General features: G+C 31.8%; 3 protein-coding genes across 4 annotated transcripts; all 3 read right to left on the reverse strand.

Annotated features, from left to right (window-relative positions):
• Positions 1 to 4,918: 4,918 nt before the first annotated feature.
• Positions 4,919 to 9,093, reverse strand: LOC112737232 (4-coumarate--CoA ligase 2-like). The gene is made up of 7 exons (XM_025787035.3): positions 8,506 to 9,093; positions 7,844 to 8,389; positions 6,592 to 6,790; positions 5,917 to 6,062; positions 5,562 to 5,629; positions 5,333 to 5,435; positions 4,919 to 5,231 (listed from the first exon to the last, which is right to left on the reverse strand). Exons 1-7 carry the CDS (start codon positions 8,989 to 8,991, stop codon positions 5,124 to 5,126), a joined length of 1,656 nt encoding a protein of 551 aa, XP_025642820.1. The 5' UTR covers positions 8,992 to 9,093; the 3' UTR covers positions 4,919 to 5,123.
• A 314-nt stretch (positions 9,094 to 9,407) lies between these two features.
• On the reverse strand, positions 9,408 to 14,418 carry LOC112737231 (cellulose synthase-like protein D3). 2 transcript variants are annotated; one of them, XM_025787033.3, is made up of 5 exons: positions 14,230 to 14,418; positions 13,090 to 13,515; positions 12,526 to 12,992; positions 11,600 to 12,407; positions 9,408 to 11,381 (listed from the first exon to the last, which is right to left on the reverse strand). In XM_025787033.3, the coding sequence occupies exons 2-5, from the start codon at positions 13,492 to 13,494 to the stop codon at positions 9,627 to 9,629; spliced, it is 3,435 nt and encodes a 1,144-aa protein (XP_025642818.1). In that variant the 5' UTR covers positions 13,495 to 13,515; positions 14,230 to 14,418; the 3' UTR covers positions 9,408 to 9,626. The 2 variants fall into 2 exon arrangements, with proteins under 2 accessions (XP_025642818.1, XP_072067353.1); XM_072211252.1 differs by lacking the exon at positions 14,230 to 14,418 and adding an exon at positions 13,778 to 14,182.
• Positions 14,419 to 15,771: 1,353 nt separating this feature from the next.
• Positions 15,772 to 19,659, reverse strand: LOC112737233 (probable arabinosyltransferase ARAD1). Its single transcript, XM_025787036.2, has 9 exons — positions 19,072 to 19,659; positions 18,812 to 18,985; positions 18,479 to 18,636; positions 18,230 to 18,377; positions 17,726 to 17,841; positions 17,505 to 17,643; positions 16,472 to 16,582; positions 16,247 to 16,315; positions 15,772 to 16,115 (listed from the first exon to the last, which is right to left on the reverse strand). Exons 1-9 carry the CDS (start codon positions 19,525 to 19,527, stop codon positions 15,984 to 15,986), a joined length of 1,503 nt encoding a protein of 500 aa, XP_025642821.1. The 5' UTR covers positions 19,528 to 19,659; the 3' UTR covers positions 15,772 to 15,983.
• Between the last annotated feature and the right edge of the window lie 1,750 nt (positions 19,660 to 21,409).

The following is a 21,409-nucleotide window of genomic DNA, read 5'->3' on the forward strand; positions in this document are numbered from 1 at the left end:
CAACTTTAATCATAAAAAACTTGTTAAAGAAAAAATCGATTGCATGTTCACCGCTCAGCCTTCATGTTCATGTCATCATGTGTGTTTCATTCGTCGAATCTAAACTTTATATTTTTTTATTATTATATCTAAATGGTTAAAATTATTGGAATATCATATTTCAAAGACACCAGCATATATACGAACATCTTCTTCCTAAAGTATATGAATAACAACAGTACATTGTATCCTTTAGATATATTGTAGAAAGTTACATCATTGACTTTGAAGTCTTACACATGCTTCATGCAGTATGAATATTCCTTATTCCTTAAATATTATTTTAAGTATAAGAAAAATTTGTATATAACTAGAAAAATTCTATATTAATAAATTTAAAAAGTATCTTCATATGTATTTTAGAAAACGATGAATGTTAATACGCTAAAAAAAGAGTTAAATTACAGTATTTTTTAAAAATTAATTTGTTATTAAAAATATGAGAAAATTCCACTCCCCTTTTTTGAGATATTAAAATGACACTCCCTTCTAGGGCTGGAAGTGAGCCGAACTGAGCCGAGCTAGACCAAGCTCAAGCTCGGCTCACGAAAATTGAGCTTGGCTCACGGCTCGGCTCATTAACAATCGAGTTTATTTCTTAAGCTCAAACTCGGCTCACCAAAAGCTCACGAGCTGGCTCGAGCTCACGAGCTGGCTCAAATAAGAGAAACATAAATACATAATCTATAATTTTATATCAATAAATTATAACTTATATATTTTTAAAAATATTTAAAAAGATCAATTTTATATATTGTTTATCTATCAATAAATTATAAATTTTTTATTTATGTCCTTTATTAAAATTATATGTAAAAATAAATATAAATATTAAATAATTAAGATTGTTATAATATATATATATAATCGAGCCAACTCACGAGCTAATGAGCTGAGCTTATCCAAGCTCAAGCTCGGCTCATTTAATTTATGAGCTCAATTTTAGGCTCAAGCTTGGCTCACCAGCTCACGAGCTTAGCTTATCGAGCTGTTAACGAGTCGAGATCGAGCTGGCTTGACTCACTTCCAGCCCTACTCCCTTCCCTTCTATTTTATAAATGTACATTCCCATCCATTCTAACTTTTAAAAAACCTCCTCTTTAATCCATTTTAAACTTTTTGTGTTAACTAAACTTTATCCATTTTTTAAGAAAAAACAATTATTTTTTTAAAAAAATATCCATTAACAAAAATTTTATTTTTTATCATTAAATTTTGCTTACTAAAATATTCTTTAATAAATTATTTTTTATTGATTAAATTATATTTTTAAAAAAAATTAATAATTATATAATTTTTTTCTAAAATACCCCTCAATAATTTTTTAATTATTAAATTATAATTTTATCAAAATTTTTGTTAACAATTTGTTTATATTTTACTATTAATTTTTCTATATCTATATATATTATTTTAACATTAAATAAAAAATTTTAGTAAGATTATTTTTCAATATATCAATATATGTTAATTGTTATACATATTAAGAGTGGTAAGATTTTTTATTTAATGTTAAAAGAATATATATTGATATAAAAAAATTAATAGTAAATATAAAAATAATTGTTAACAAAAATTTTAGTAAAATCATAATTTAATAATTAAAAATTATTGAAGGGTAGGTATCTTAGAAAAAAATAATTTAATTATTAATTTTTTAAAAAATATTTTGGTAAAAATACAATTTAATCAATAAAAGAATAATTTATTAAAGGGTATTTTGGTAAGTAAAATTTAATGATAAAAAATAATTTTTTTTTAATGGGTATTTTTTCTTAAAAAATGGATAAAGTTAACATTAGTTAACACAAAAAATTTAAAATGAATTAAAGAGGAGATTTTTTAAAAGTTAAAAAGGAGGGGAATGTACATTTATAAAATAAAAGAGAAAAGAGTGTTATTTTAGTATCTCGCAGAAGAGGGGAGTAAAATTTTCTCTAAAAATATAAAATATAAAATATATTAAATTCTAAATTCTAAATTTTAAATTCTAAATTTAAATTATTGAAATAAAATATAACAAATAAAAAATTAAAATTTCTTTAATTAACAAGAAATACAATACTACCTATTTAGTAAAGAGTGTTTAAATAATAAGTTTTGAAAATTATAATCTAACCATTTAAAACTATAAAATATTATGTGTAACCAAATTTTTTATACATTTGTGTATAAATATATGTCTTATTTCATATATTTTTAATGTGTATTTCAATAATTATTTTATATAAATAATTAATTTAATAACTATTTTTATATACACATGGTATAGTTATTAACACTAAAAATAAAAATATATATTTTTTATCAATACACTAAACCACTTAACCAGTTAACCACGCGTAAATAACTTAATGTATGTAGTAAAAAATTAAAAACCTTAACGCACGCGTAGCTATCCCTATAATGTAGCCAGCCGCCTATATTTATACGTGAAAATACTCAAAATAGAGTATTTATATTTATACGTAAAGATTCAGCTTAGTCTGATCTCCTTCTAGAAAAAAAAAATAAATAAAATCTTGCTTCTTTGACTTGATAACGTCGTAGAATAATGAGCACAGCCTATGATACAAATATATGAAAAATAGCGGCTACTCCAATAATGATAAAAATATATTAAATGTCACATGTTGTGTTATGATATGGGAACTAGGAGTGTACGCAGATCGGATCTAATTGGATATGGTTGAAAATTCGATTTGATCCGTATAATTTTTATCGGCGGATATGATATCTGCGTTGCATTTTTTAGTGCCAAATCTGATCCGATCTGCACAGGAATATTGGATATATCTGCATAATTAAATCTTCTCTTTTTGATCATATTTCTATATAAAAAATTCAATAAAAATATTTCTTTCACATTTTTAAACTTATTTATTCCTAAAATATTTTTAATCAAATTTTTTCTAAATAACAAAAATAAAATAATACAATATATGAATAATAATTACTAACTAAAACATACAAACAAATAAATATAATACCAAATATATATATTTATTTATTTTTAATTATTATTGTGCGGATCTGCGGATTCGTGGATCGGATATGCGGATGTAGAGTAGATATCCGCGATCCGATCCATAAAGAGTGCGAAAGGTACGGATCGGATCCGATCAATATGCGGATTCGATCGTATCCGCAATTTTCGGATCGGATGCAAATATTTACTACAGATATGCAGATACGATCCTATCCATAAACACTCCTATCGGGATAGTTAGTTTATTAAATTAGTGCCGGGAAACTGAATTTAGCCAAAACCCGAGTTTGAGCTAAATAACCGGTTTAAGCTGGAAATTTCCAAAAATTAGTTTAGAATTAATGATTTTAATATATATATTTTTAATTTGAATTGAATTTCAAAGTCCAAAAGAGAGTTCTAAACTACGAGAACTCATTGATTGCTCATAGCGGTGCCATTAAAGTGAGGGAGACCTTGACAACAACATTGAAGTATATAAAACAACCAGTATACAAATAAAGAATAAAAATATAAAAAAGATAAAATTAAATAATAATTTTTTAAAGAAAAATTTAAAATAAAAAAAACATGAACTTTATACAAGAGAATGAAATAAATTTATAAACCAATTATAATTAAAATGAAATAATATTAAGAAAATTTAAAAAGAAATAAATATTAAGAGAATATGAGAATAACAAAATAATATAATATAATATAAAAATAGAAGGTTATACTATCGAAAAAGGAATTTGAATTTCTATGACAAAATAAAGAGATTTTAAATATTTAAAGATAATTTTAAAATTTTAAAAATTTTCTTTTAATATATTATAAATGAATAAATAGAAGGACGGTAATTTTGTGATGTAGGAGAAGTTGCCAATGGCATTTGAAGGAAGGAAAGGATGCATAGCCAATAGATATTTAGTAATTGAAATAATTCAAAATGGAAAAAAATGAAGAGATTGATGTGAGAAAGAATGTATATGTACAGGACGGACCTAGAGGGGCAAGAAATTGGCTCCCCCCTTCCCCCAAATTTTAAGAATTTATATTTATATTTATATATGAGATATGTGTTTAAAAAATAAAAAATATTATATAATTTAATAATTTTATAAATATTATTTTTTATTATATAATAAATTTATATTTTAATTATTTAATTTATTAATATTTTTTATTTAATTAATTTAATATTATATTTTTAAATTTTTATATTTTTAAATTAGTTTTTATATAATAATTTTTATATTTATTTTTATATTAATATATTTAATATTTATATTATTATATTAATAATAATTTACATAGTTATATTTTGGTAATTACATTATGTATTTTAAAAATTATTTTTTGTAAAAATATTTATTTTTTTTAAATTTACATTGTTAAAAAAAAAATTTATAAAAATATCTTATATCTTGTATTTTATAAGGGTACTGTGTCTTTTAAATAATTAATAATTAATAATTTATTTTTAAATTTTTAAGAGAATTAATTTTAATTAATAAGATATGTGATAATTTTTAACTAATAAATACACTATAAATTATTGGTATTTTATAATTTTATAATGCACTATTGATATTGTTATATTTTTTATGTAATTATCATATTAAAAATAAAATTATAAAAAAAAATTATATATATCTATATATATTGATAAATCTTTTAAAAAACTAACTCTAATAACTATATGTTAATTATTTTTAAAAAATAAAAAAAAATTATCTAAAATTCGGTCCTCCATATTAAAATTTTTGAATTCGTCTCTGTATAGGTAGCTATGGAAACTGAATGAACCACCAACTTGGTTGGAACGTGGAGGTGGATCAATAATAGCAAATAACATTTTAACATTATTTAAAAATTTATCTTTGATCAATAAATTATTATGTAAACTAGATAAAATTTAAATTTTAATATTTATTTAAACAAAAAGTAAATTGATTATTGGACTTAAATTGATTTAAAATAATCATATATATATATAATGTTGAATCTATTATAAAGAATACAAATATATGAATCATCATCATCATCATTCTTCCATTCAATAAAATACTACTTTTATCTAAAAAAAAAAAACACAAATGAAGCCAAATAACTAATTAGATAGAGTTGCTTTGAGTTCTTTTCTTAATATCTTGCCGATTGAAGATTTTGGGATTGCGTCAATAAAAATTATTCTATGTAGTCTCTTGTAAAATACTACCTGTTCACAACAAATTAAATTAAAAAATGTCATGCATTGTCTTATTAATTAATTATCTTCTTATCAAATACAATTAAATTAATTAAGTATAAATAATTTACCTGTTTAGCTATAAATTCCTTGACAGCATCTTCAGTAATAGGATCATTTGATGACCTCACCACAAAAGCAACTGGAACTTCACCAGCTACATCATCTTTTTGCCTATATATGCATGTGTGTGCAACAAACCATTTAATTATTTATTATTACTCAATAATAATATTAATAATTATTATTATTAGTAGCTAATAGCTAGCTTAATTAATTTCAAAGAGATATATGTATTACGGGACAACAGCTGCGTCTTTAATGGAAGGGTGGCTCATGAGAATTCCTTCAAGTTCTGCCGGAGCCACCTAATATTGTATATGATCAAATTAAAGTAATAAGCATAATTATCATGATATTAATTATTAATTATTTTTTTAAAATAAAAAAATAATTTAAAAATTACATTAGTTCTCAAAATCAAATCGCCAATTAATTTAATCACATTATATTATATTTTGGAAATTAAATCAATTGTATTATATTTGTTTTGAAAATAAAAGAATTTAAGTATCTTACATATTTACGGTGAAAATCCAGTAATAAAAATGTGTAAGTAAGAGTCAAATTAAATTAAGAATATGTACATATATACCTGGAAGCCTTTAAATTTGATGAGTTCCTTGAGTCTATCAACAATGAAAATCTCATCATCATCATCTACATAGCCAATATCACCGGTATGAAGCCAACCCTCTTCATCAATAGCTTCTGCTGTGGCCCTCTCATCATTCAAGTATCCTACACAATATATTACATTAATAATAATTTTATGATAAAGTATCATACATTAACAAAAAAATGAAGTTAAGAACATATTAAAAAGATAATATAAAACATGCTTTATCAAAAAGTTTCTCTAACAACAAAATCCAAATATTGTTGTTTGGTGTTTTTTTTTCTATCTATTGTAATTAAATTAGGTAAAAGTATAATTAAAAATGTACCATACATATTTATATCTTAATTATTAAAGACATTTTTATATGAATAACTACAAATATAAGTTGTAAGTAACATCAAATACAAAATCAACTAAGAGAGCACTTAAAGCCTCTCAATGACTAATTTTATGATATATACAATGTAATATTTACAACAATAATACATGTTAAAAATTTATATGTAATTGTCTTTATGTAAAATAGATAGTTAATTGAGAATTATTAGATGATAATTTAGTCAAATATATCAAATTATTTAATAATTGTCAACTATTAATTTTACAGGATAACTATACGTGAATTAATTTCCATAGTAATATATATACCTTTCATAATTTGTTGACCTCGGATGCAAATCTCACCCGAAGTATTATAAGGGAGAGAAGAGCCTGTCAAAAGATCAATGATCTTCAACTCTGCATTTCTAATAACAGTACCGCATGATCTTAACTTGGTTGTCATTGGATTCTTTGCAAAACTTAGTGACATCGATATTACAGGTCCTGATTCTGTCATTCCTAAAGCCTGTAAAGATATAATCATAATTTAGAAAAAGAGTCGCATCTTATTTTATGATAATAAATTATGAAATGATTATTTTATATAAAAATAATGGTTAAAATTTTTTTGATCGGTAATTTTACACATTTAATTAAATTACTTAATATTATGGTGTCTATATTATAATGATTATTTAAATATTGTTAAAATTAAAATTATATTTTTTTATATTCTAATAATGTATTTTTCTTTGCAATACTTATAAAAAATAGTTCTTTATTGATAAAAAAATTCAAAAACATTTTTTTAAAGGGAGTCACTCAGAAAAAGATATCAAAAATATATTTTTAATAATTAAAATTTAACATATATAATCAATTAAATTGTATTATTTTTATTAAAATTAGACCGGACAAATCAATTTAGCCAAAAAACTAATAAATTAATTTTGAATCAGTTTAAATTAATATTTTGTATTAAAAATAATTATAATATACTTATTATGAAAAATAACTAAAATATTCTTATTATATATATATATATATATTAAAAACTCTAAATTCTATTCCTACGATAACAGAGAAAAAAAGGACTAAAATTTAAGATTTTTAAAAAATTAATATATAATATAAATATTTTAATTATTTTTTAGAATAAAAATATTATAGCTATTTTTTAAAAAATAATATTAATTTAAATCAATTTAAAATTTGATCCACTATTTTTTTAATTAAATTAATTTATTTAACTTAATTTTGAAAAAAATAATATAATTTAACCAATTATATATATTAAATTTACCTATTAAAAAATAGAGAGTGGATCCTCTCCAATAAAAAAAAATTGAATAGTATTCAGTATTTAATCTAATCATTCATTATTTTTTTTTTATTTAATTTTAGCCCCCACTTTTTGAATCAAAAGTAAGAGATGATACTGTATTTTGTCAAGTGATAAAAGAACTTGAAAAGGATCCATTTTCTTGAAGAACATCCTTAAAAAAATGTTTTAACAGTCTTTATACATGGTTTCCGAAAAATATATCACCATAATATGAGTGTGATATTATTTGTGTACCTGTCGAAGGATTGCTTGAGGCAATCTACTATGAAAAGCCTCCTCAATATTCTCTGCAAGTGGGGCACCTCCCGACATCACCATCCGCATGGACCTAAGGTCATACTCCTCCACCGCCGGGTTCTTTGAAAGTGCTGCCACCAACGCCGGTACCGCCATCAAAACCGAAACCCTGTGCTTTTCCACAAGCTCCAACATCACCCTCATCTCAAACTTCTCCATAAGCAACACCCTACACCCTACTCTCATAGAGCACAACATCACCGAGTGTAGTGCGTAAATGTGAAACAATGGTAGAACGCAAAGCACTACATCCTCTTCCTTCAGGTGCAAGTTAGGGTTCTCTCCCTCAACTTGTTGAGCCACGTTTGTTATCAGACTTCTGTGTGTCAGAACCACACCCTTCGGCAGCCCCGTCGTGCCGGAGGAAAATGGCAGTGCCACCATGTCGTCAGGGTCGATATCCACCTCCGGCAGCTTCCCTTCCATGCTGGAAACCACCGAGTAGCTCATGCACTTCTCTGGTGGATTGTCTACAGTTATCACCTACGTGTACAAATACGAGTATAAATACGGAATACGATACACTATAACTAAATAAGACAACTGTAAATTAAAAAATATCAATGTTTGACACAAAAATGTATATGGTATGTGATTACTATAAAGCTGTTTTCTTGTTCTTGTTTGAGCTTGTGCACGTGCATGGAACGTGTAATGACGATTTTGGCCTTGGAGGCTTTGAGCTGCTTTGTGATTTCAACGGAGGTGTAAGAAGGGTTGGCAGTGGTGGAAACTGCACCAAGCATAGAAGCAGCCCAAAAGGAGAACACGAATTCTGGAGAGTTTGGGAGTAGGATCATGATGACATCACCTTTGCGGATTCCAAGGTTGAAGAGGCCCACGGCAAAGCTTCTAGAAGCGCGGTGGATATCACCGTAGGTGTAAGTCTTGCCATCACCCGTGATGAGACATGGGCGGTGGAAGACTTGGGGGAGCTTTTGAAAGCAATAAGTGTGGAGAGGAATAGTATTGTTGATGGGTATGTCTGGTAATTTTGATCTGAATATGTGGGTAGTTTGGTAAGTTTGGTTGAAGTTGGTTTTTTGTGCATCAATGGAATAAGTTGTTTCTGATGATGGTGGCATGGCATTAGGGTTAATCTTATTTCGTTTGTACGAGCAAATATCTTTGTTTAATGAATCACACACACTCTAATTAAAATGGTAATAAGGTAATTGAGGAGTAATATGTTGATACGAAGAATTAATGAAGGAGAAAAATTAATTGCGTTGTAATATATAAGGCATCATAGAGGGGGAGGGGTTTTTGGTAATTTGGTTTGTTAGGTGATGGTAGCATATGAAGGGATTCAAGCATGTGGCTGGACTGGTAGATTAACGGTCTTCATATTATAAAAATCAAAACCAAGTGCTACTTAGTACTTAATTTGGTTGGAATTGAAAGATGCACTTATTAATTAACTTCTTACCTAGTTTTGTTTTATAGGTAGAAATATATGAACTCATTTACGGGTGGAATTGGAAACATGAAAATCTGCAGACGCATATAAGCATACTAATAAGTTGCCAATAGAATTTGAAGGAAGCATGAACAGCCAAGTCATAAAGAAACTCAAGTCCACACTAGCACACAGATAGGTAAGTAATGTGGGTTATTGTCCACTGTTTTAATTCACCATTGGGTAGTTGAACTTGAAGCAATTCAAAGTGTGAAAAAAGAATGAACAGATTGATGTGACAAAAAGAATGTATATGTGTAGCTATGGGAACTGAAAGGAACCACCAATTTGGTTGGAACCTTGAGGTGGATTAATAGCGACCCAAAGGAGTGAAATTGTGATAGCAATAAGACCAGACCACACAAAAACAATGGTAGGTGTTCTCCCTCTTCTTCCCATCAACCCTTTTGCAAAAGGGTATAAATGAGTCAACACCCAAAAGCTGAAGAAAACTCCACCTAGCAACTTGCTCCATTGAGGTATCGCACTGTAAATAGTCCTGCTTACACCAACCGCTATTGCTATCAAGTTCACCATCATTATTGTGATTGGTGGCAACATAAGTGATGTCCATTTCACAATGTATAGATCGGCAAACTCGTCGTCTACGTCGTCGCCGCCGGACTTGGAGGTTAATGTGAATGAGATCTCTATTCCTGCTATCACTTTTAGCAGGCCTTGTAGAACCGCCGCCAGGTGGGCGCTTGTTCCGCCGATTAGCCAGAACTGTTCGTTTCGCCACCATTCTTCTAGCTCAATGCCGGACCACTTGATCTCCAGAATTGCAAGCATGCATAAAGTGACCGTGATTGTTAAGAGATAAACGAGGAAGGTGACGCTGAGGGTTTGAACGATGAACTGGCCGGAGAAGAGGGAGAGTGCCGGAAGAAAGCAGTAGACAATAAGGAATATGGAAGTGAAGGGATAGATTCCGACGTTAAGGTATGCAATTCGCTGAAGAAGCTTCATTCTTGAGCTTGCAAGAATGGCGTTGTTTCTTGAGAAGAATATTTCCACTGAACCAGTAGCCCACCGGAGAACCTGATGGAGTCTGTCCGTGAGGTTGATCGGAGCAGTTCCCCGGAATGCGTCGCGTTTCGTCACACAGTAAACGGATTTCCAGCCTCTGTTGTGCATCCTATAGCCGGTGACAACATCCTCAGTCACTGATCCGTAGATCCACCCTACACGGTGTCCCCATTCAGTCTTCTCCTCATACCAGCAGGAGATAACACTGATGGCCTCGGCGACGGTCGATGCGTCGAGAAGCTCCCGGGGGACAGTGAGAGCACCCGGAGGACGGCCATTCTTGACTGCAGGGTGGTCAGCAAGTGGCCTGCCTTGGAACTCTGCCACTGGAATTGAATCAATGAGGAAAGTTGAGTTTCCAAATTTCTTTGGGAACAAGGAAAGGTTCATTTCTTCTTCATGATCAGAATCACCCATTCTTAGTGCTCTGTTCTCTTCAGGGGTGCTCTTCTTTTGCCTCCGGCCGAGGCAGCAACTACAGCAGCCTGAACCCAAGTTATGTTCTTTGGAGCGAGGTGGATCGAAACCATAGAGGGCTACCCTTCTGAATAGACAACCGGTTCCTACATAAACTGGCCCTTGAAGTCCATCAAGGGCTCTCATGTTGACATCAAAGAATACAGTATTGTGATTCGCATATCTATCTGAGGGGTCAATCCCCTCGAACCGTTGTGGGAACTGGACGTAGCAAAGGCGGTCGCCTCCTCGATCCATCATGAAGCACATACCTTCCCTCATGGCCTTTGAGTTATAGACATAGTGATCACAGTCAAGGTTGAGTATGAAAGGTCCATTGGACATGATTGCCGAGGCTCGAACCAAGGCGTTCATGGCTCCAGCTTTCTTGTTGTGATCATAGCCCGGACGTTTCTCTCTGGAAACGTAAACAAGAAGGGGAAGACGGATATCCACGTCGGTCATGTCAATGAGATTTGAATCATCACTGGTTCCTAGAAGAGGTTCATCACTTGGAGGTTTCAACATCATCTGCATAATTAATTACATTCATCAAGCATGCATTACTAGTTATCACTCATTAATTATCATCATTAGCTATAGTTTTACTTAATGTTTAATTAGACCCCTATAGTCTAAAAATTTGTAATCAAGTCCTTATACAGAGACTCAAAATATTGATTCGAACAATAAGGATTTGCAGAATAATTTAACTGAGAAAATAAATTCCATTAGGCCCAACATAGTACCTGAATTATACCAGCATGGTCACCCCTGGAGTGTTCAGGTGCAGAATTCAACCAAGTTCCTGGCCAGTGAGTTCCATCAGCCATCCATGTTGCTTTTGGAATCTTTACAGGCTCCACAGGTTCATCTTCCCTGTTCTGTCTCTGAAGTTTCATGGCCTTGATTTCTTCCCTTGCATGAAATGCATCGGACCGGCGACGAATTGAGTCAGGCAGGCCATTGATCCTAACTTTGAACTCATCATACTCGCGCTTCACACGCCTACGGTCCTTCACGAAATCCGGCCTGACTTTGTTCTTGTAAGGGTCTCTCTTCAAGTTGAAATATGATTCAGGATTTCTCGGCTCAATGTCATGTTTCCGGCAGAAAGGAACCCATACATTAGCAAAGCTAGCAGCTTCAGCCATTGCCTCGAAAGTTAGAAGAGCTCCACCATCGTCGGAAACATAGCAAGAAAGCTTCTCAACAGGGTAATCAGTAGCTAGAATAGACAAGATGGTGTTTGCAGTTACAAGAGGTGGTTCTTTTTCAGGATCTGCAGTAGAGACAAAAATATCTATGCCTGGAAGATCAGATTTTCCAGTAGGATTGTCAGGAGTTGGTGTTTCAAATTTTTCCTTAAGAACATTAAGATCGGTGGAACGATTCACTGGACATAGCTTTGGCAATTGATCAAGGAGCCAAGAGAATGCAAACCATATCTCACAAACCACAGACATTCCCCATAGCCAGATTGCCTCTTTATTTGGGTGTGTCACCCTCCACATCAAGAATAGTACTAACACTGCCAATCTTACAAAAATGATGAGACTGCAACATTCCATGCAGCAGATGGCAATTTGTTAGATGACATAGGAAAAAAACAAATTAAAACATAAAAGTTCATTTATGTTTGTTAACAAATAAAATGACAGAATTGAATTTGTACCGATATGGACTCAGAATAGCAGCAGGTATCTTGAGTTTCCTTGTAAGTGGTCTCCAAGGTCTGTTCATCAACTCAGAAGGATCAGCAACACTATTGTCATCTCCATTTCCATTTCCGAAATTCCCTTCCTTTGGCCATATAGCATTGCCATAGCCATAGGTACCTGTTGTCTCAAAGAGCCACCTGTTGTGATCAAAATCACCAGTTTGGCTTCTCATCAGAGCTGACTTTGTTGACTTCATCAATGACAATCTCCTCTCCATCTTAGACACCCGGTTCGGCGGTGGAAGTGGAAGAGGCCTTCCATTATCCACTGCCACTTCATCTAGCTCTGTGTTCTTGTATGGTTCCTTGCACCCTGGACATATACCACCACCTATTTTCACTGCATCTATGTAGCAGTCTCTACATATCTTGAAATCACACTCACATGGAAGAATATCCACACCGCGTTCATCCCTCATCACCTATGTAGCACAAATACAAATACTAGTATTGAATATTTGATGAAGATATTTGCATGTGGGTAAAATTGTAACTATTTTGTGTATTATAGCTCATCACCTTAGCATCACAACCAGGTATTGCACATGAAGATCCTTTTGCACCAGCCATCTGTGGATGGTTTGCTTCGGACTCTATCACCTTGTCCATAAGATGTGCTTGTGTCACACTGTTGAATCCGCCTGTGAAGAGTGAATTCGACACATATTGTTCCTCAACTTTCTGTGAGATTGATGGATCCATAGGTTGGTTATCTGGGGTTGGTGGCAAATGCACTGTGTAATTCATGAAGTCATTGCTTCCTAGCTCACTGTCAAGATCATCTCTAGAGTAACTGATGTAGCGACCCGACGAAGTTCTTCGGCCGAATGTTATGGTTGGAGGTAAAGGAGGCTTCTGGTTTTCAGGTGCATCAGAAGTTGCTGATAGAGATGATCTGCTACCCTTAAATTGTTTTGACGCCATATTTGAAGACAAAGATTGAACCTAATGTCCCAGTTCAGAAATTTAGCAAAAATCAGATCTTTCTTTATCAGCATTGTATCTAAATTCCACTCAATAGAAACACAGATTATAGTGAAATTATACATTGTAAAATAAGATGCATTATTTAAGTGTCAATCATTCCAAGCTTTTTTGAAATTATGTGAAAAATTCTATTGTATTCTAGTAATCAAAATATAAGTGGCGATTCCTCTACATCATTCTGTTAAAGCAAAGAAAATAGAGCAATATAAAAAAATCTAACCTTAAAACAAAATATTCACATGCAACTGAATCTAATGCACACAAATGCAGGCACAGCTTATGAGTATTTTGTTCTCTAAACCTCAAGTATAAGATCCCAACGCTTTCTCTTGCAATTTCTCAGCAAGCCAACAAACTCAGAGGACTATTTTATGAAGAAAGAGTGGAAAAACGAAAGCAGAAAGAGAGCACAAAACCAATAATTCAATAAGATTTCCACTATAATTAAAAAAAGGAAAAAAGAAAATCTTTCCCCATTCCCATTATCATTAATAATATTAATATCACCACTTTCTTGCCTCCAGTCACGGCAATCAATCAGGTACTCTTTACACTTGCAAGAAATAAATATATAAAAAGTAAAACCCAGTGAAGAAAGTATGTTACTTGAAGTAGAAAAAAGAAGGAAGAGCCAATGAAGTGATGAAGCAGAAGCAGAAGCAGAAGTATTACCTGTTTGTTGAAGGAACAAGAAACTGAGATGTGTGGTGTGTGATCTTATAAGAGAAGAGTGTGTGTTGGAAAGCTTGAAAGAGTGTTAGATATATGGTCTCCAACTGTCACATTATTATTCAGAATCAGAGATACCAACAAGTACTTAGTCCTCAACTAAACTACAAGAACTACCCGCCCATCATTATCATATATTCATATCATAATCGTATGCATATATATGCTAATATATCTTCTCTTGATAATAAACGTGTATATACGTATAGGCTAAAAATAATGATTGAATAAATATATAATTATAAATATTATATGTATGAAATTATAAATATGATGTTATATAAAGTAATTTTAGATATTGTCTTTCTAACATTATCGATACACTAAATATATCTTCTCTCTTAATAAATGTCATATCTTGTATTTTAATTTTATTTGAGTTGAGAGAGGTGGGGTTGAAGCCTTGAAGGTTGATGATGGAATTGGAAGGCCATTGCCTGCACCTTATCCTCAATTCTATTTTAATAAATTTGTATATGCTTAATAACAAATTCTATTTATTTATTATCTTTTTTCAGTTATGGATAAAAGAATGGAATCTGAGAGGGATTGTGAAGACATTTTGACATTGAACAAGTAAATATAGGGGATTTGACAATATAAGATGATTATTATATTTTATTCATGGTTAATGAATGAGACAATAAGAAGAGTTTATATAGTATATGATTATGAAAATTGTTGGTGACACGTTAAAGTGTTGCCGGCTGTGACGAAGCTGGAACATCTCAACATGCCTACCACCGTCTCCTCTATAAACCATTCTTCATAATTCAACTCTCTTCTTTTTTAATTCAACCTTTAAACAATATCCTCACCCTCCCATAACATAATCATAGAATAAGCGACGTGCCCAGTAACTCCTAGTAACATCATAATACAATATTATATAGCCTTCTCTTCTTATGGGATCCAATCTTTTCTTTTCTAATTAGTAATTACTACACTATCTTCTATCGTTATTATTTTGTGATTTGTCTCTAAGAAGCAATTTGTGTAAATGCTTTCAAATGAAGGATATTTGAAATTGAAGATAAGACCGGCGCCACAGAAAGAAAGTTTCTCTCTTTATTGCTGTTTTAGAAACAGAATGGGGATCCATTTAACGGAAAACTTGAATACTTTAAACTGATCTCAGTGTAAGGAATATGCTGTGTATATTATTCCGATGGTTCCTTATGTCCGTTGCTCCATCATATGGCATGAATATTTTATATTTTATCAATTCAGAACCAATCTCGCCGATTTTGATGTCTTAATTTGATGTTGTTACCCCCACTTCCTTTTTCCATCAAGACAGTTTAGTTGTCAGTGCACCAATTTGAGGAACAATAAAAGACGTAAATCATGGGACAATAGTCAATAGAAAAGCTAAGTTACCAATCATACCATTTTCTTCCCCTTCAGTTCTTTTTTTTTTTAATCATATTTTTCCCATCAATTTAAATTTACCACTAATGTTTCCACCACTATGAACTTGGTTGATGAAGGGCAATTACAATCTTTATAAACTGTTTTAGTTCAAACCAAAGCTGGCCGTAATAAATCTTGTTTCAGTGTTTCAGTAAATTAAAAATTCTTCTTCTGCAGTAAAAGTTGTAAGTACAATAAAATAGCCTAAAAAATTGTAGCAAAAAATCACGAAAAAAATTAAACAAAAGCTTAGGTGTTACATATGTAAGGAGGAAAAAAAGGAATCAGGAGACAATTGAAATGGTATTAGTGACGTTGCCAGGTCTGCATTCACAAGTGCAAACATTTCTAGACCCTTGAACTACACGTTGTGATCTTCGGGAATGAAGCTTGATGTTCACCACCTTCCCAGCCATCTGTAGCATCATCATAAACAGAACAATGCCATAGTTAAAGGAGAACAATGCCATTCAGTTCCTAAAAAAAGCAGTCTAGGAATACTAAGGGTCAAGCATATCGGAAAATGACAAAACAGAAAGTAACAAACCATTCTCCAAACCAAGTCTTCAGGACCCAATGGTTGAGCTGGACTAGAATACAGGAAATGCCTTGAGTACTGGAAAACAAAATAAAAGCAATTAATGCCAAATAGGAAAGCAAGACAATGAACTAAATATCAATTTTAGAAAAATAACAAATATGCAGGGTGATTAGTAGAAAGTTCTTGCAGGGTTTCAGCAGCAAAAGACTGTACATAACCCAGAACACAAACCTTGGAAAGATTTTGTTGCATTTCTTTTATACGAGCAGCACTAATGCCTTTCAAAAAGTTTAGAAGCCAACCTGGCTTCACAGCATCAACGGAAGAGACAAACAAGGCTATCTGCATGTGTGGCAAAAAATGTCAACCTCTTAGCACTTTCCACCAAAAAATAAAAATAAAACATAAAGCTACAATTCAGTTAAGCTGGCATACAAGAATGCAGCCAGATCCACAAGAAATCACAGTGGCAATTGTCTGCATGGCAAGACATATACTTCTCTATGGAACAACTTTATGGTGTATTTGAAAAGCACTAGGTGAACCTAAAGCAGCTTCCATTAGGTGTGCTTAGAGGTTTTGGTAAAATGAAGGAGCAAAATCCTGAGACAACGTGCATTCTGTGCTACTCTTTAGTGCCCTTGGCTGCAACAGAATGCTTGCACCTTTAAGTGCCTCCCTGCACTAAAATCTCTTGGGGATTGGATTATGATTTTAGTTTCTGTTCAGTGTTATGCCGATGGGTATAACACAGGGCATCTGTTATCTTTGACACAATGGGAGCAGAAAACCCAACTGAAAATTTAGGGTTCCTTTCCTCACCCTCGGTGTATCTTTTATTCTATTCAGTACTCCATTTCAAGGAGTGATACACAAAACTAGTGAATAACCCTAACCTAATCACACCTTGATTACCGCCTAAATCGGTCTTTTTAACATAAACCACAGGAAGAAATAAGAAAAATGACCAGGGTTCAAGGCAATATTCCCATCTGGATATTTCTTTCCTCAACAATAATCTCTTGATGTAAGTAGGCAATATTAATTATCTGGTACGGAAGTATAATGTTAAAAGCTATCAGGAAACCATATGCTCCAGTAAACACCCTATGCAACAGATTTATAAATGGATCACAAAGCATCCAGTTAAAAAGTTACAACAATAATGCTATCTAAGCTGTAAGATTGGCCTACAACTTTCATAATAATTTTATTGCAAATTTAACATTTCAAATTACTTCAAAAAATGCACACAGACACACACCTTCCTGTAATCAAGTATTCCTTCAAAAGGAAGCTCCAGCTCGTCACTCACTATAACTGGAATGCATCCACTAACAATAGCATCAAATAATCTAGCAGAGGATGGAGTGTCACCAGCTGGGCTTAAGCAAAATAGAGACCTGATAATATGGAAGGCAAGCAGATAATTACAACAAATCAAATATCGCGGTTGCATATATTCAAGTGCTGAACTTATATTACTTGCGCATGCCATTTTGAGCTGCTTCTTTTCCTCCTTCTCCAGCTGTTCCCTCCTGTATAACCACATCATCAGCTCCACTTAATTCAGCTCCAAGTTTAGAGCGAATCTTTCCTCCCTGAAATGGGAAAGGCACAAAGTAGCTTAACCTCAAAATGTTTAAATGACACATATGACTAAGATTGAAAGAAAGTGATAAGGGAACTCTGCCCCCACAAACTATAAAAAGACATACAACAAACAAACAAACCCTAAGCAATACGAGGCCTTCATTTATATCATAGAAATAGAATTAACCAGTTCAATGAAATATCCAATATTACATAATAAAAATTATGCAAATAAAATATATATTCTTTGGTGTTGACAATAATTACAACTCTAACAGAACAAAGGTATATCTATAGACTTCAACTGGCATCATTTACATATAGTGTATTAGTACTTCCACTTTGAAGTTTTGACCTGTTAGTCAATCAAAATCAGCAATTGCAAAACATTCTTACCGCATTTCTTTTGAGACGGCCACGAAAGAAAAGTAGTGTGCTTCTCTTTGGATTCGTTTCCGACAGACATCTGGCATCACACAATTCAACATTGGGAACATAAGGAAGGATCAGGTCCTTCTCGAGATAAACCTGTCCTGGCTTGTACCTGCAAAATGTAAAAATGATCACTGGATGCCATGCTCAGCAACTAATAATATACTATCATTATATTCACAAAATCGCAGGCATGCAACTCAGAATACAAACCAGTTCCCAGTGGAATCCATATCTGGCAACAGCCATATGGCATTCTTCACGTATCTGCGAACAGACTTAAAAGACCAAGGATGATGAATAGGAAGTATGTGATCTCTTCCATCGGAGCGCTTCCATGCAGGTTGATCAGTCATCCACTTCAAAGCCTCCTACAACCACAGCGGCAAGAGTAAATTAGACACAAGAGACACTTTCTAAATGGTTCAGATTAGACCATATTACAATGCTTTATGTTGATATCATAGAGGAAGCTTAAATACTATTATTAATATCGAATTATTGATATAACTGTTAACAAAAAAGTGACAGGAAGAGCACTCACACCCTATAAAGCGCCTTGCATTGCTGTTTCTCCATGAGGAAGAAGCTTATAGTTGTGAAGAACGGTACGTAGAACAAATCAGCCTCCTCTTGTCGGTGGACCCTAACAACACTTCTCAACAGCCTCTCCGACGGAGGAGCAATCAGATCCGCCCAAAGCCAGTAATCAATAGAATGCTGCATTCACAAGTAGAAACTTCCACACATCACAAAAGGAAAAAACGGAGGCAATAACAACGTTGTTGAATTCGAGATTACCTCACCTGTTCGATGAGACGGTGAACGGGGCTGCCATTGGAGGTGAGATTGGAGGTGTCTTTGTAAGTATTCTGGAAGAGCCAGAGAAGATCGTAGGTGAACTTTTTCGGCATGTCGTAGACGTAAACCCTAAGTGGAAGTCCGACCGGGTAGTAGGGATCGGAGTAGAGGCGATCCGCTTCGGAGCGGGAAGCGGCGTCGTCGAGGGGGGTGATGTCAGCATCGGGGCTAGCGGTGTCGTCTTTAGTGGAAGGGGATTTGTTGGCGAGGAAGTGGTCGAGGGAGGCGACGAAAGATGTTTCGGCGGTGGTGGCGGTGGTGAGGGAGTGGCGGGAGGTGGGAGGAAGGCGGGTGCCTTGTTGGAAGGAGGAGAGGAAGAAAAGGAGAGAGAAGACGAGGAGAGAGAGTGAGAAGAGAAGGATTCTTGATTTGGATCTCGGCATCATCTGCCTTCCTGCCATTTTCACATGTTCTGCTATGCCCCAAGAACAACAAGAAGATAGTCAGGTGAGTCCAGCTGCAGAGTTATTTAACCAAGTGAGATTTAAATCAGTTTTTTTTTTTTTTTTTTTTTTTAATTCTACGACTAAAAGAGTGAGCTTGTTCGATAAAACTATTTATTTATTATGGCCGAATCTAATTTTTGTTGAATAATTGAGCACATAATTAGAATGGTTAGTGCTAAAAATTACATTGATTTGTCCATGACTTATAGTGGAAAGGAAAAAAATTGTACAATTAAAAATAACTTACCAATTAGAAAAGGATGAAGCCTTCAACCACATTTAGTAGTGCTTGGTGCGGAAGGATCCAAGCCTATGAATGAAAAGAATGCAGAATTACAGGATACACAGAAGGATTGAATATGGAAATTGAATTCAATTGAAGAGATATACATAGCTAGGATTGAAGGGATATACACCAATGGTAACTGGAAAACAGAACAGCTAAGCTATCTGACTTCACCAAAGCTAGTTTATATAACTAACTAACCTAACCTAACACTAGTGGCAAGAGCAAGTTGAGTCCTCAAAAAATGAACTGATGATTTAGATTTTAGAATTAGTAGTCCGAAACAGATTGGGTAAATGCAACAAAATTCCAATTAAACTCTCCATAAGATGATAACTTGGTTTAGAAATTTAATCAACATCTATGGCACAAACAAATTGTTTCAGAATTGGACAAAGGCCAGCTTTATTTTTCACACTGAAATTCTTAGTTTAACGTCAAAACTACCTTGACCTTCTGAAGCATTGCCTCTCCTAAGAAATTTGGAAGAGATAGAGGTTGGTGAGCTCAGAGCGAAAAATTAGAGCTTGTTGAGATTTTGGATCAATATATATATATAGTTAATATTAATTCTTCATGCATTTCATGTACTTGATCATATTGGACAAGCACAACTATTGTTATTCTGAGTTTCAATTGTACTCAAATTTGATTTGGTAAAATTTTTGAAGAGATGTTTGTGTTTTTTAAAAGTAAACACCTTATTTTGTATTTGGTAAATAAAAAAACTCATATATTTATGTTTGCAGTTTTTAAAAGTTAGGATGGTTTTAAAAAGGGAAGTTCTATGGTGGCATTGGTTTTGGTGGCTAAAGATGGCATAAGTTTGACCAACAAATAAAATATTGACATATGACAAAAAAATTAAATCTATAATAAAAATGATTCTCTCTCTTGTAATTCTTTATGATTATTTTTATCAAAATAATTTCCTATAATTATTTTTATAATTATAAAAAATAATTTCAAAAATATAACGCCAAATTAATTTTATAATTATATTTATAATTATTATTTTATTATTATTATTTTTATTTTTAAAAAATAATTTTTATAATTATTTTTACTAAAATAATTTTTTATAATTATTTTTAGTTTTTAATTATTTTTTATTATTATTTTTAGTAATTTCTAAAAATAACACTAAAATTATTTTTAAATTATTTTTATTTCTAAAAAATAATTTTTTATAATTATTTTTTTTGTAATTTCGAAAAACTAACACCAAAATGATAAGAGAAAGAATATTATTTTGGTTTTAGTTTTTCGAAATTACAAAAAAATAATTATAAAAAAATTTATTTTGATAAAAAAAAATAATAATAATAATAATTAATAAATAAAAATAATTATAAAAAATTATTTTAGTAAAAATAATTATAAGAAATTATTTTTTAAAAATAAAAATAATAATAAAATAATAATTAAAACATAATTAAAAAATTATTTTAATATTCTTTAAATTATTTTTATAATTACAAAAAAATTATAAGAAATTATTTTGATAAAAATAATTCTAAAAAATTATAAGAAAGAGAGAATCATTTTAGT

This window comes from Arachis hypogaea, chromosome 13 (assembly GCF_003086295.3).
Source record: "Arachis hypogaea cultivar Tifrunner chromosome 13, arahy.Tifrunner.gnm2.J5K5, whole genome shotgun sequence".
NCBI lineage: Eukaryota > Viridiplantae > Streptophyta > Magnoliopsida > Fabales > Fabaceae > Arachis > Arachis hypogaea.